Source organism: Apteryx rowi, unplaced genomic scaffold (genome assembly GCF_003343035.1).
Source record: "Apteryx rowi isolate R43461 unplaced genomic scaffold, aptRow1 scaffold_261, whole genome shotgun sequence".
Lineage (NCBI taxonomy): Eukaryota > Metazoa > Chordata > Aves > Apterygiformes > Apterygidae > Apteryx > Apteryx rowi.
In genome coordinates this window covers 307,400-324,392 of record NW_020448986.1, presented here as the reverse complement: position 1 = coordinate 324,392, position 16,993 = coordinate 307,400, and the positions used below count along the sequence as shown (strand labels likewise).

At 36.5% G+C, this 16,993-nt stretch overlaps 1 protein-coding gene across 1 annotated transcript in view; it reads right to left on the bottom strand.

Moving 5' to 3' along the window:
- CCDC146 (coiled-coil domain containing 146) overlaps positions 1 to 16,993 on the bottom strand; it is a 91,137-nt gene that overhangs the window by 35,136 nt on the left and 39,008 nt on the right. The window contains exons 3-4 of the mRNA XM_026067738.1: positions 8,934 to 9,016; positions 2,270 to 2,479 (exon numbers count right to left, since the gene is read on the bottom strand). Of these exons, the coding sequence (XP_025923523.1) occupies positions 2,270 to 2,479; positions 8,934 to 9,016 (293 nt within the window). The remainder of the gene's footprint in view (positions 1 to 2,269; positions 2,480 to 8,933; positions 9,017 to 16,993) is intronic.

Here is a 16,993-nt window from a genome sequence, read left to right as displayed (position 1 = left end):
CAGATATATCTCAGAAAATATAACCTTATCACATGCACTAAGCTATCAGACATGCAGATCTTCATTTTACTTCAGTGTAGAAGCAGATCATCCACTATGCACAACTCTATTCTGCCCACTCGTTCCCAGTGTCTTTCACAGACACCAAACCCATCCCTTCTTTACAAACGTATTTGCATCCATTCCCTGTTTTACTTCAGAGTGGATTACTCATTTCCCCATTTACATTCCCTCATTCCTTTGCCACATGTATATCTATTCTGCCAGTCCTGTTCGTTTTATGTTACTTTGACATCAACATCCCTCTGATTTCTGGCCAGTAGTATCTTCTCCCCCAGTAAACAAATCCATACGTAGCTAGGGCACATCCTACTCGCTCCCAGCCCACAGTGTGCATAAGATCCAATACTACCGCCAGGCATGAAATGGATTCCAAACAAGGAGCAGTAAAGAAAGCTGTGCTTCTTCCATTTAGACAGTAGATAAGATATGATAGAGATTTATCAAAATGTCCTGCAGCAGGGAACGTGAACAGGGGATCAGCTGTTCACTCTCTCATCCAGTACAAGAACTACAGGGCATGAAAAGAGGCTGGTAGGAGTCAGGTTCAGAACGAACAAGAGGTGGCACTTCTTGGATAGTTAAGCTGTGGAACTCATTGCCCACGATGTTGCAAACACCAGAGTTTAAATTGGTTCAGGAGGAATAGAAGTAGTTCAAGGGAGAGGGATCAACTGAGGATTACTAAATACAGTGCTGTATTTGGCTCACAAAATCCACGCGTTGCAAATGGGCTGTGCTTTTGGTCACTCTTAGATACTGAGCCATATTGACTTCTGGTCTGACTGTACAGCTGTTTTTTTGATCTTATGCAGTACATAAGACCAAACAGAGGAAGATTCTTATTAATGTGAAAGAACATTTTTCAGAGTGTGGCAGTATATTTTTAAATTACTAGATAATATATATAATTCATATATAAGAATGAATACAGAAATGTGCAAAGGTAATTGAAACAATATCTAAACTGTATTTCTGTGGGACATAGAAATCTCCCTTTGATTAAAGGAAGAAAATGGAGCATGAGTAAATATCTCCTAAAAATACATATAAAACCCCACCATTTTTTGGAAAAATAATGCAAAATTAGTCACAAATATTTGTAAGCTTTAAGGGGAAATGAGTAAAAAATGTGATACTTGAAGAGCCCAGTTCTAGACTTCCTGTAAATTTCGATAAATTCTGTATCTAACAATTATTTCAGGAAACTCATGTTGCTTAGTTATCTCATAGCAAATAATATTTTCCAGATGATTTCCATGTTTCTCTGTTTCTCCCACTCCCAATTTCCTTCTTTCTCAAGTTTCTTTTTCTCTTAGAGCAAGCATTTGGCTCTAAAAAAATCAAGAAAGAACTGCCAGAAATATCTTCTCTATGCAGTTCTTCCAGTGCTCCTGCTCTCCTTGTAGAAAAATAGCTTTAACTGCTGAGCTGCTGACATTGTTTATTTGGATTTATATGCCAATGGACAGCTTGAAGATGGACAAAAATAGCAAGCATTCCACAAAATTAAAATGTGGGTTCATTTCCATAAGCATACATTTTTTAAAATGCAGTACTACTGGTTGTAATTTTACTATAAAATTTCAAACACAATACACACATATATTCAGATAATTAAAATATATACAATATCAAGTACATTCTGCCCTGTTAGCCTTTTATAGAAATGTCAGGTATGCCCTTCTTCCACAGCATATGCCTGTTTCACTATCTCATTTTTCAGATACGAGAGGATACAAATGCTTCTCCCTCTTTAACCACCTGAATAGAGAAACTTGAATCATGTATGTTTTTGATGTTAAAAATAGTGTTGTGTCTATTTATGATATTATTGCAATAAAATCCCTGTCACTAGGTCTCTGAGATACTTTAATCATCTGTCCCAAAGGTGTCTTAGACTAGAATTGTTTCCATTAATTTTGCCTACCTAAACATCAATCATGTAATGTAGTAGAAGCTACATAGCATTTCAAAGGACACCACAGCCCCTCTAAATTTAAAATTATCTACAAATTACACACCAGAGTAACTTTATTCATCACTGAAATGTTGCTGTTACTAGGGAAAGTCCGTGGCAGTTTGTTTAACAATAGGCATCAAGAAATATATCCATGCAAGATGTAGAGAAAATTGGGTTATATTCTATGTCATTATCTTTCTAGACAAGCTATGGCAAAATAAACAGAACTTGACCGTTATCACCTACCATTCCACCATGGACTGAATTACATACTCTCTTTCTTTAATAGCATTGCACTCGTTATGGTATTTAAGAAGTTGTTGCCTCATTCGGGAAGCTTCACTGGCAGATTCTTCAGGGAACTGTTCTGCTTTTTCCAGTTCATGTTGCTGCTGTTCCAGTTCAACACTAAGATGTTTGGCTTCCTGCAACAGCTGGATCTCAGATTCCTGTGAACTACATTAAATAGAAACAGTTAGAACTAGGCCATAAGAAGCATAAGAGATAAGCTTTGTATCTTACTATAATATTTAATACAAGGTTTTCGAGGCCAGAGTGGATAAAGTCCTGACTAACCTGGTCTGACCAGCTGACCCTGCTTTGAACAGGAGGTTGGACTAGATACCTCCTGAGGTCTTTTTCAAGCTGAATTATCCTGTGATCCTATGATCCTATGAGAACAGTAGAGTCTGCTATGGGTTTTTTTTTCTGCATGCCTAGACTTGGGGTGGGATTCATCTCATCTAATTTTAACCAGATGAAAGACAGTTAGTTAGACCAACTTATTTATCTAGCACCTCCCAGAAGCAGAGGGAGGTGATTCATTTTATTCTAATAGGTTTCAGGTTGTCACTCTATTCATGTGGGTTATATGGAAGATATTCCCAGTAACTGGAATAGTCTGAATGAATGAACACAATCAGTATTTTAGTTCCTAGCTTCAGTAAGCACATAGCAAAGATCTGGCATCTCATGTTTCTCGACATGTGAAAAAAAGGCCCTCTCACTTATTCATGACCTTTTATGGCAGAGAAAGCAGATAAATATGGAGATGAAAGCCGGTACTAGGGCTGAAATCCCAAACAATTAAAATCAATAGCAAAACTCCTATTCAATAAATGCTGCATCCTCCTCCCTCCTGGCCCAGGTTTACTGTCCTTCTAAGAACAAAGACAAGGACCCTTATCTGTAATTTAGAATGTTTATCACTCTTTAAAGCTAAGGTTACATTTTAGTCCAAAGGTGCAACTGCCTTTCAGGGGAATATATCTCAGTTAACTCTAAATCAGTGTGGGGACCAATAACAGAGAAGTATTCAACAGTACAAGGCCAAGTCTGGGCTGTAAAACACTCTTAAGTTCTTAGTAAATATCTGGACGCCTACCTAGCTCTAAACTGCATATTGCTATTGCTGTAGTGTTATCAGCATACGAAGTAGCTCATTCAATGATACATGAGCTGCAACTACATTTGTGGACTGCTGTGGAAACATATTATAAGACTTGTAGAATTGACAAACTTTCTGCTCTCACTTGCATTACCAAAGTCCACCTTCACAGAAACAATGAATTGTAATATTCTGACAATGTTAGAAGACTGTTTTTCATAGTATACTTAGGAGCCTATATTGTGATATTTGCATATACAGATCTTTGAATAAGACTGTTGTTAAATACATTGCTTATTATGGAAGTGTCATAAAGTGAACTACAACATGAAAATTCATATACAATGCATAACATACAAACCTAGTTTTTATGATATAGATCATAAAATCATTGTGCATTCCTTCTGAATATTAGCTACATTATAAGTTTTGTAAAATGTTATACTAAAATTAGCCACAAATGATGTGGAAGAATAAAGAACTCTGTTAGTTGCCCTCTCTTACTTAAAAATATAACGCAATGTAGTATTTTTTAAAAAAAAGGAATTTATAAAATCCCATATTAAGAATCTCTGTACCAAATTTTATCTCAAAGATGACATTTGTGGATATACTATAAGCTTAGCAACTGAATACATAAAAATCACAAAGAATAGGAGTTCAAATGAGATGGTAACTATAAAAACACAAAACAAACTGATTATACTGCACAAACATAGCTGAAATAACAGCAGAAAAAGTTTTGTTTTATCTAACATTTCTACTTAGACAACCACTTCCTTTTTTAAGCTAGAAAATAAGAAAGCCACATACTTCAACAGGAAACGAGAGTGTGTCTTTATCACGAACAAATAACTTCAAGTGTTGCTATAACTACATCTTAACTTTTGAATGATAGAATAAATTGAGATGTCTGTGCAAGATCTTATATAACAGTTAAAACTTATGTAAGTCATACAGAATGTACACTGTTTTGGGAGAAGATATAAATGATTGCAGCAATATGCACTCATTTAAAAACAAAATATTATTAGAATTGTATTTTTTCAAGATAATAAAAAGATAAAAATTGAAATAAGAATTAAGTGTTGGATCTAGACTAGATCATGTCCACCATAGTTGCCAATACGTTTTCATGTGAAGGTGTCTTGAAGACAGTTGAAGACTATTGAAAGCAATGAGGACATAACTGGACATCGACACAAAGTGCACATCTAGAAACCCATAAATGCAAAAATTTGCTTGCCAAATCTTCATGCAAGTATCCATGCAACTCAGTAACTTATAAAGCTTTCCTCTGTGCTTTTCTCCATACTAATACTGCACTAGCAGTGCTGTAGCTCTAGATATATCTACATCTTTCTGGAGATTTATCTAAAAATTCACAGCAACCTTCTAGCTTGAATGCTGATAAACAGTTTTGCAGTATATTACAAGAGACAATGTGACTGATTTCTGAGTTAACATGTAGAAATATGTTTAGGCACTGGCACTTTCTACTTTGCATGTTCTTTGCATTCATCCAGCTAGTAACAAACCATTGGATCCAGCACATAATAGCTGGTTTGTTCTTGCCACAGGACGGCACTGCTATTGAATCAGAACACAAATACATAAGGGTGTAAGAGAGAGCGGAAGGGAACATTTGATGAACATAACAGGTTGTGGAGGGCAGGTCATCCAAGGATAAATAAAGAAACTCACTGCATGATAAATACTTTAGTTGGATACCCTCATGGATACTAAGGCTACTCCAGTTGTAGATCAGTGGTTTTTCTTAATACAGCTAGAACAGAATGGTGATGTCAGAGCATCACGCAGTGCAGTAGTGATGAGAACAGTTCCAGAATTTTGTTGTGAGGAGTCTTACCCTTATCCTACAACACTAGGCAATGCAAATGAAGGAATCCATAACGACCCAGAAACAGGCTGCAGCAGCCTTTTGGTAGCAAGCTACCCTTAAACTGTTTTAATTTGTGTCTAATTGGTTTAATATTGGCCAGTCCAATAGTTGCCTGATGTGGCAGGTTTCAGATTTGTGAAGTGATTAATAATGTAACATAAATATTAGTGCACATATCAAAAAAGAAAAACACAGCAGCTGTCTTAAGAAGATAAGCTTCCCAAACTGTCAATGAACCATCACTGTTATCTGATGTTCTTATAGCTTGGTGCATGAGGATATTCATATTAGGTTCCTAAATTTAGATAATAGAAATAAAAATTCAAGATTGGACCACATGATTGCAAAAGCAAATGGTTTTCAGGGACCAGATATGAGCTCAGGTACATAAGCTTTAGGTGCAGCCTCACTGCAAAGTGGATAGATGAGACAGCACCAGAAAAAGATGACAGTCTGTTGCCCAGACTTACAGCTATGCAGCAAGCACAAATTCAACACCCTGAAGAAATGTGTTGAAGTTGTCATCTGCCAGGTGACATCTCATGACTTGCTGGAATGTCAAATTAAGCAAAACTGAAACCAAGAAATAAAGGACCACTATTTACCAATAAGTAAAGGGCCACGCTATACACTCTTACCTCTGTTTACTCTAATGATAGCCTTGGGAATTATCTGCATACATATTAGTTGCAATCATTACATTACACACATTTGTACTGTATACCAGAGAGATCAGTTGCAGTAGTTTGGTAGAACTGTTATATTAACCACTCACAGGGAGCTATGCTGCTTAAGGCATATAAGAATTTCTCCCTGGCACCTCTGTATGTGACCAAAGGGAAGAGGTACACACAGAGCTTGAAGACCTCATCCAGCATCATTTATTTCCACATGGCAAATAGCAGCACTGGGACATAAAGAACATTCCGTCATGGAGATTAACCAGGGAAGAGACGAAACTCAACCATAATATGTAAAACAAAGTTCTTGCCCCATAGAATTGTACTGCATGTGTAAGGGTGAAGAACTAAAAAATAAAAAGTAGTATTAATTCTGTGAATGTTTGATTGTAAGAACAGGACAAATGCTTTATAAACATTCACAAAGGGTCATGCTCAGTACAAGTGAAAGGGCAAATCTGTGAGTCATGAGTGTACCATATCTTCATTTAGCGGACAGAGTTAAGGATCTTTCAGTGTGTTTCCTGTTCTTCAGAACTGTGACTCCTTCTGAGTTTGGGAAGGGTTTCATCTCAGTTGACTTAAACCAACAGTATAAACAGATACTGAACTTATCATCAGGACTCCCTTTATAGCCGGTGGGGAAAAACAGACACTTGAAGACGTCTGTATAAGGAGGAAATAAATTGTCTCTATTTCTTTTGATTTATTAAGGGACTCTAGATAACTAGTTTAGATGTTCATGTCTACAGATGTTAATATATGGGCAAGATAATCCCACCTTTGATGTCAGAAAAGTCCTCAAAATATACCAGAAATCACGATCAGTTTTGATATTTGATTTCCTTTGGTTTCTTCCAGCAGTAAGAGAAATTCCATAGGAATTAGCACTCAGTTATGCATTGGCATTTTGCTCTGACATATGACAACATCTAGGTAAAGAATGTTATGTGATCCTCTCTGACAGACCTACAGAAGAGTGGCAAATATGCACTCCTGCGAGAAGCATGAAAAGAATGAGAGATGTAATCTATGATCCAATTTTTTTTTTATTTGTGGTGCACTGTGTTTACAGTAGTTTTATTTGTGAGAGAAAAGACAGCTGAGTCTTTCCCATTCTCCCTCAGGCCATATCCCACTCATTAGATATATAAAGACATTGTCTTTATATAAGAATGTTCTATATAAAAGAATGCTTTATAACTATCTAAAAGCAAATATGTAGTAACATGCCTATATTTTTTCCAGCCAAAGACTGGTTTCAAATGAACGCTGGCTGAAAGTCAGTCCAATTCACAGCTACTACATGTCTCCTTCAGCTCAATGAGCACTGGCATGGTAGAAAGCTTTTCAATCAACTAATCCAACATCCATATAATATGTTTAGTTCTGAGCATTAAGTCATCATTTAGGGGACAGAATTAAGAATCTTTCACTGTGTTTCCTGCTCTTCAGAGCTGTGATTCCTTCTGAATTTGGGCAAGGTTTCATCTCAGTTGACTTTAAACAACAGTACAAACAGATACTGAACTTATCATCAGCACAGAGCGCTTTCTAGGGAGTTGAACTGGTTTAGGTATACCATTTTCAATTTGCTTCCCAAAAGTATTTACCATGCATTAGTCTGAATAAAAGTCAGATGACCTTTTACACAACCAGATTTGTGCAAATTTTATAATTTATACCAATTTTATAAGAAAGAAATTAGAAGACTCAGTCAGCCTTAAGAAAAACTGTGTTTTCAGCACTTGGGGAACCCTTTTCAAATTACTTTACATTACTTATCACTTTCCACTATTCAGATTGCTAAGACCAAATTTCAGCATAACTCAAGTGAGGAGGTATGACTTGAATTAGTTTTAGAATCCTTAAATTAGTCCTTAGCTTCAATGATAGAAGAATCATTGTTCTCTTATAAGCAGAATTGCCATAAAGGTTTTGAAGTGGACTGTCAAGGAAACTGGGCTGAAATATTGGTGGATATTATGGTACATATTACAGAAATTTTACAAGAGTATCATGATGCTGATTTTACTGATGACTATGGGTGTACCACAGATAATGTCAAAATTATTCTGCACAAATACTACCTTAGTACTGTAATATCTACAATACTATACTTATGTTCTGTGATGCACAGTTCAGCCTAGTATTATCTATCCCCTCTTTGTCCCTGCCTCTTCCTTTTCTTCCACACATCTCCTGCTCAAACCTGGCATAGAGCTACCAGCATGGTCTTTCCCCATCCCCTCCTTTCTATTCTCTGTCCTTCAGTGAGGTACCAGGGCAAGGCAGACTCACGGCTACCACATCTAATTTCAGACTTTGATTTATACTTTGAAGGCTAAGGATGTAACCTTCTAAATTTGTTAGTAGTCCTGTTTAATGTGACTGTGAATATTCTCTGAGAATAAAACTCACACCTAATTAGATGTGGAAGAGTCTCATTTTCCTTCTTAGTCTCTCTTTCCTTCTTACCTTCTTCAATTGCTCTCTATTATGTTAGCTCTGCAGTTCACAGTCTTTTCATATGTTATAATTTTGGCTACATGCTCTTCAAATATATCTTTCTCTATTTTAAACTTGCATATTGTGTGTTTTAGTTTGTGCTTCATTCCATTGCCACTATTATTATGTTTATATTAAAAATAAAGATGTTGTTCAAACAAATAGTGAAATATTTCAATTACCTTGAATCTTCCTATTAAACACAACTGTTTTTCATCCTTGTGTTCTTGCTTTCCCTTTAACAACACTCACTGTAAGAAAGCCTTAAATGATAATTAGGCCTCAGCATTAGGGAAAATTTACTTTAAATACGTAATGCTTTGGCTAATGAAACAAAGTCTACAACAGAATTATGGCAGAGGATAAGCTGTCAAATCAAATATTTGCAATGAAGCAAGGGAAGATACCCTTAGAAATCTGTAAATATTGTACCTTATCACAGTCTTATGCAGCAAGGCGTACTTTGCCTTCAGCTCAGCTACTTTGCTGCCTGGAAGTTTTCCAGAAGAAAATAGCTAGGGAAGGGAAACAGACAATTATAAAATTTATTAAGCATTAACATTTTCATTATGCTGAAAAGTTTTGTAACTATTGTTGGCAGCCTCTTAGTTTGTTCAGTTTTTGGTGACATACCAAATGGAATACACAGATGAAAAATGCTTTTTTTACCTAAGAATTTAAAGCATAAACAAAACAGTATAAAGACTGTATCTGTCATAACTACAGTATTGCCTGCACTCCTATCTCTTTTCTGATCTCCCTTCTACATTGATATTTCATGATAATTCTCTCTTGACTTTGTGTTCAGGCCCTAAGTCATCAGTTTTCCATGTTGCTTATATGATGGTTCAAATCTGGTTGTAAAAAGAGGAGCTTGGCTCAAGCTAGATCACCTCCAGGTCACAGAGCTCGTTGCCTTACATGCCTGTGCAGGTCCTTCATGGCAAACACCAACAGCAAACCACTCCACATATTTACTACTACAAAAACAATACATATGTGATGCAGCTTACCCTCTTCTTAGGTGGTTCCTCAGGTGTCTTGAGGGAGGTAATTTGGGCCAATGAGGAAAGCCAGTCTTTCTTGATACAAATAGGAAATACAACAGAGAGCCCAGTTTTGCCACTGGGAAAAAAATCACAACAGCAATATGACACTATCTCCTAGGATATTTCTTTAGAAAACCCTTCCTTCCCCTCTTTTGGTTATAGGTAAGAAGAACCATGTAAATCCAGTTTAAAAACTTGAGGTGGTCTTGCTCTACAAAAGTCCATATCTAGCCTTTCGGGGCAGCATACCAAATCAGCAATCTCTTTTATGGGAACCTGCCAAGAAATGCAGTTGTGCATATCTCAAAGAAACAAAGTTATTACAGTACCCAAAGAAGCCAAAAGTCATACTTCAATCCTTGTGTTTGATAAGGTTTCCAGAGAAAGGCCCTCCTTCTGGGCTGAACTAAAGGTAATGTAAGAGATTCATATGTGGGCTATTCTGTAGATGCCCCTTTCTTGAATATCCAGGAGAAACTGTCCAGGACAAATCCTATGGTCAGGAAGCAGAATTTAAGTTAATATGCTAATGGAAGTATCCATTTTGTTGGTAGCTACTTAATTTTTTAAGATTTGCTGCAAAAGATTTCAGGGCAGCTAAGCTTATCTTTGATTTTTGTAGCCCTGAGAAAAGGAAAGCAGATCTGTCTTTCATTTGTTTGTGTGAGATTAAAGATAAACAGCTCTCTAATGTTTATTTTGGCATGCTTTATGAACCAAAGATACTGCTCAATTAAGCTCACATTACTAACTAGCTCTTCTGCAAGAAAGCAAATATTTCCCCATCTGAGGCCACTTATTAGCCTCATGTGGAGGGATAGTTTTCCTGTTTGAGTGGTGTCTCACTATTGTCCTTCCTCTTGAACTATACCTGTAAGTTCTATTTTTTCTCACTGCTTAGCTTCTCACTGCACGCAGGCCATGTTTGACAATGTTCCTGCAGAAATAAATTTATTTGGCCTTGAAGCTGTGTGCTTTATATCCATAAACTTTTGAAGCATTTCACAGTTCAATTTCTGAGTTCAATTCAGAGCTAAGAGCTCCATGTTGATATGGCAGAGTGAAGACATCCAGCTCTGGGGACTGCAGAAGAGAGATTGTATGGCTAGTGTAACCAGCATGTCAAAAGGGGATGAGACCTCTGTGAAAAGTATCATCACAAGATCATCCTTGTTATCACAAGTTTAGCTGCAGAGCCATCAGAGAGTCAGCGCTGGGCTACCCTGATCCCAGGTTTTGTTATTAAATCCCAGCACACTGTTTGTTCCAAGATTCTTGGGAAGCGGGAATGACAAGAGGGGAAGGAAAGAGGCTACAACTTGAGGGGAAGAGAACTAGCTAATTGTGGGAGGGAAGGATTGTAGAAGGGAGGAAAAGCTTGAACCAACTGCAGAAAAACTGTATTTGTGGTGATAAGCCCAGATGAAAGATGATGCCTAAGATACATAGATACACAATGCATTTAAGTCTGCCTTCCCACAGGGCGATGTGGAAATAAAAAGAACTACAAAAGCTATATTGCCTGAATCAATGGATGCTCCCAGCAATTCACTGAATGCCTAGAACGGGGATAGAAGTTGTGACTCTTGCCTTGCACATTTCTATCATGCTGACGAACAGTAGATTTCCAGTCCCTGAATACACTGAGTATTGATAACAGAAATTAGGGACAGGATTGGAATGACAACAGATACCCACTCAGACACTGGAACTATGGTTGTGCACAGTCAGCGGAGTATGAGTACTAGCTCTTTGCAAAAGATATTGAAGATGGGTAGCAGTCTCATGCTTCCAGAGATGCTCTTCAACGGATGGCAGAGAGGACAGAGTCCTTGCAGTTTACCATCAGGTGGGCCAAGAAGTAAACATTTTTCTAGCCAGAATGACTTTGGTTCCCACTGATATTTAGGATGGAATTAGGGTCAAGAAATAACTTGTCACTCTGTCTTCTACAAAGGCTACTGACAGTCAGAAGTAAGCCTCCTCTTGTGGCTACAGAACATCCTCTAGCTCAACGGCAACAGCCTGAACAGGCAATAAGGAGGCTGAACGACCAAGGCAGACAGATTTTCTTTTATATAGGGCATAATGGCAAGGGGTGAACGCATAGAACTAACCTATTGCCATGGGATATAGAAACAAATACAATAGCAAGGAAACAGTAGCTTACTCCTGCCAACTGTAGGTGGATGACACTAGCTTAACCAGGGATGAGCTAAGATCTATAAAGAGCTAAGATCTTAAATATACAGTCACTAAAGACATTATAGACACTGTACCTAAATGCACCTCCTTTGAATTAGGCCAGCCCTAATGCTCTTATCTGTCTAGGACTGAATTTTCACTGCTTCCAACAGTTGGAGTGACAAATCTAAATCATTACCTTACACGTCTGACTGGACATCTATATTTCTTTCTTTGGAAACTTGTGACTAATGTCATACAATGACAGAGCCTACTTCAAACAAGAAGTTTTATTTAAAAGCTGGAAAAATGCACAAGCGATATCATCTACCCATACACAACACTCACCTGAATTTACCCTTGATTATACACTTTTACATGGGATTTGCTCTTGAGTTACAGGAACAACACAAAGCCAAATTACTTTTGTTTAACCAACAAAATTTTAGGATGCAGCCTGGTCTCAACTAACTTTTCAGAGAGTGCTCCTGCCAAACTTTTTTCTCTTTCTCAAGAAATGTCTTTTCTCTCTTAAAGTTGCATCTTCCTCATTTGAGTGTGAGTTAAAATTACTGCATATTTCAATGTTTTTTAGCAGAGGCATAAGCATTGCTACTACCCAAGACTGGATGTGCCCAGTGAGCAAGACAGACATGTGTTTATCTTCAGCTGAAAATGATCTTGGATTAAGGTAAAGTTCAAATTTAAAGAACAATAGCTATTCTAAAAAAATTGTCCTGTGTAGTTGTGGAACTATTTAGGAAACAGTAAACAAAAAAATATTCCCTTGGAATATTTTACTGTTTATTCCATAGTATGCAAACAAGCCGATTTGGCCTTCCTGGCTTGTAATCACAGACCTGGCATCTGTGGGGATATACAGGCATACCTCGGAGATATTGCGGGTTCGATTCCAGACCACTGCAATAAAGCAAATATTGCAATAAAGTGAGTCATATGAATTTTTTGGTTTCCCAGTGTGTATAAAAGTTATGTTTACACTATAGTGTATTCTATTAAGTGTGCAATAGCATTATGTCTAAAAAAACAATGTACATACCTTAATTAAAAAATACTTTATTGCTAAAAAGTGCTAACCATCATCTGAGCCTTCAGCGAGTCATAATCTTTTTGCTGATGGATGGTCTTGCCTTGATGTTGATGGCTACCGACTGATCAGGGTGGTGGTTGCTGAAGGCTGGGGTGGCTGTGGCAATTTCTTAAAATAAGACAGCAATGAAGTTTGCCGCATCGATTGACTCTTCCTTTCATGAAGGATTTCTCTGTAGCATGTGATGCTGTTTGATAGCATTTTACTCACAACAGAACTTCTTTCAAAATTGGAGTCAATCCTCTCAAACCCTGCTACTGCTTTATCAACTAAGTTTATGTAATATTTCTAAATCCTTTGTTGTCATTTCAACAATGTTCACAGCATCTCCACCAGGAGTAGATTCCATCTCAAGAAACCACTTTCAATACTCATCCATAAGAAGCAAACTCCTCATCCGTTAAAGTTTTATTATGAGATGGCAGCAATTCACTTCTAATTCTAGTTCTCTTGCTGTCAGTTCTAGTTCTCTTGCTGTCAGCCTGTCCTTTGAAGCTTTGAAGCCAGGCATCGACTTGTCCTCTCTAGCTATGAAAGTCCTAGATGGCGTCTTCTTAATATAAGACAGTTTCGTCTACATTGAAAATCTGTTTAGTGTAGCCACTTTCATCAATTATCTTAGCTAGATCTTCTGGATAACTTGTTGCAGCTTCTACATCAGCACTTGCTGCTTCACCTTGTACTTTTCTGTTATGCAGACAGCTTATTTCCTTAAACCTCATGAACCAACCTCTGTTAGCTTCAGACTTTTCTTCTGCAGCTTCCTCACCTCTCTCAGCCTTCATAGAATTGAAGAGAGTTAGGGCCTTGCTCTGGATTAGGCTTTGGCTTAAGGGAATGGTCTGATCTTCTGTCCAGACCACTAAAACTTCCTCCATATCAGCAATAAGGCTGTTTCACTTTCTTATCATTCGTGTGTTCACTGCAGTGGCACTTTGAATTTCCTCCAAGAGCTTTTCCCTTGCATTCACAACTTGGCTAACTGTTTGGCGCAAGCCCATCTTGGCTTTTGCCATGCCTTCCTCACTAAGCTTCATCAATTCTAGCTTTTGATTTAAAGTGAGAGATGTGCGACTTTTCCTTTCACTTGAACATTTAGAAGCCATTGTAGGGTTACTAAAATTGCCCTGATTTCAATATCGTTGTGTCTCAGGGAATAGGGAGACCGAAGGAGAGGGAGAGAGATGGGGGGACAGCCAGTCGGTGGAGCGGTCAGAACACTCACAACGTTTATCGATTAAGTTTGCCATCTCATATGGGCATGGTTCGTGGCGCCCCAAAACAATTACGATAGTGACATCAAAGATCACTGATCACGGATCACCACAACAGATATAATAATAATGAAAAAACATTATTTACTTAACTAATGGCTTGAAATACTGAGTCTTACCATGCAACCTTCAAAGTAAAATATAAAGTAATTCACCTTTTGCTCTTTTGTTTGCATCCATTTGGCTTTGGAAGAAGTTGTTGGAATCAGAAATTAAATCATGCCACTAATTTTGTGTGTCTGTGCTTACAGTGGATTTTGTCCACTGAATGGTAGATAAGATATAATGGGCATTCTGGTCCTATTTAGCCTTTAACAAAATCTGGTATAGCCAGTACAATAGCCAACAGGAAAAAAAAATTAGACTTTGAGTAATTTAGCTGAAATTTAAGGTTCTGAACTGATTAGCCAGTATATGATTAACAAATACATTGTAGAATAAATCCAGAATAATTGTAATAAAATGAAAACAAACAGCCTTAACTCTCTCATTTTCCACTGATTTGTACTAGGCATGGTTAATTGCATAAAATTGAAAAAAAATTCTATTTGGATTTTGCAGATTGCACAGGTAATATGGAATTGTGCAAGGAAAAAAGCATATATTGATGCATATATATCAATACAAAATAACTTTTCTTTGTAATATCTTGGAAGAAATAACAGTTTGCAAAAGACACTAAAATTCTTAGGTGAAGGCCATTTTTTGTGAAGGGAAAACATGTCCCAGATATCCATATTTTCTAGAATTTACCCCAAATACTGTCATGAGTCCTGATATGCCCTAATTTGCCTTTTAATTCTGTGTAAACAGTCCTCCTTCCATTGGCTCACAGACTTATTCTATTCTGAAATCAGGGAAATGGGTAATATTTCTAATAGAACCTATAAAGTAGTAGAGTGTAAAATATTAATTATTCTTAAGACAGAGGAGTTACACTGGTGTAAACAGTGAAAAAGTCTACTGGAAACATTATATGCATTTATTGAGTTTTTGGATGCCATTTGCCTCTTTAAACTACAGGTTTCACATTTGGATCTCAGATTTAGCAGAGAAGTGTATAAAAATTCCTGCAACCAGGTGCCATAATATAAAATAGTTACACAGCTTTATTTCTCAAGCACAGCATTAGCTTTCTTTTTTAAATATTGCAAGCTAAATTGGAACTGGAATTCATAAATATTTCTCTTTACCTCTATTTCTGGATGTTTGCAGTGGATGAGTCATATTTTCCTTTGATATTCGATCTAATTTGAATTATCTTCATCTTTGTCTTTAGTAACATATCGGGCATGTTTTAACATAGGATAAGTAATAAAATTCATTCTTAAATTGCAATAGAGAAAAAGCATAATGATTTTACTTCTATATCGCTAAGTGATATTGGCTATGGGCATAGATAGAACGCTTCCTAGCCTTCACACTTTAATTTATGGGGCTCTTTCCTAGCTATGTCATGGTAAAAATTACAGACTGCTAACATGAGTTAAATATATCGAGGTTTAAATACACAAATATATATAAATCACAAGTATACACACACTTTCTTTTATTAAGCTATATCTACAGTCAGATTCTAAAGATCCTGCTCCATTTCATTTATCACTAAGAACTATGACACATAGTCTGATCATTGCAATCGTAGTGTAAATACAGACTAGTCCTGCTGCTGCTATTCACCAGTATAATTAAAAATTGCATCTGACTTGGATCTGATTATCTTAATTCTGTAAAAATGTTTGTCTATTATATCTATGAGGGGTTAAATAAAATCAATACTATTTTCATAATATCCATTATAAAAATAATATAAAGAACATTAATACAGCCATGTTTTAAAATGCAGCACAATAATTCAAAAATCCAGTTGAAATGGATTAAGTGAATATTCACTTCCCTCATAATTTTCACCTAATCCAAAGTAAGTTTGATTTTGGAGGCAATCTTTTCATATAAAATGTTTAACAAAGCTTAGCAGTACATATTACTAAAATATATATCAAAAGATGGACTTTCTACAAAGATATTAGGGTCTGTCATAACTCATCCTGAGAGCAAAAAAAGTTATTTGCTGGTTTAAATAATTAGTGATAGTCCACCTCACAATGATCCTGGTCAGGTAGCATTTATAAATAAAGCAGTAGTTATAGAAACTTTAAAAGGCTAGCATTCCAAAGCTGCAAGCAGCTTTAATATACCCATCTAGGAACATAAATTTTAATATAAGAAGGTTTAATGGAAGTTCAGAATTGTCTGACTGGTTCTTAATAAATGGCCGTAAAACCACAGTCCCCAGAGATAAAAAAGCCACTGTGATTGAATTGAGGTATAATAGCAATAAAAAACTAAATCTCTCCATATAAAGGATAGGGGAAAAAGATGTAAATTGAGCTAAATTATGGTATAAGTTAAAGTTTGAAGGCAATAGATAAGGGAAACCAAGGAAATCCATGAAGCATCAGTGATCAAAGGAGATAGAAATAAGAAGGGCTTTAAACAGATATTAAAAAAAATCTGAGAAATCCATGGTTCAGGTGTATGTATATTGCTACATCATGATAGTAAAATTCTAAGTTGATATACGGTTGCAGAAAAGGCAAAAACATCCAATAATGACTGAAAGGCATTGTGTATGACAGGAATTAATTTTTGAAGATTTTTTTTTTACTCTTGTTCTGGCAAATTCTAAAGCCATAGTATGTAAAAAGCCATATGGAAAAAATATTCTTGTATCAAACAATTCAGTATTTCAGTACAGTACATAATTTATGTAAGAAAGTAGTTAAAAATATAAATATGCATGACAGAGGATTGTATGGAAGTAGATGTCTTGTACCAGGTATCTAACACCTCTGAAGTCCAGAAAAGAGATAC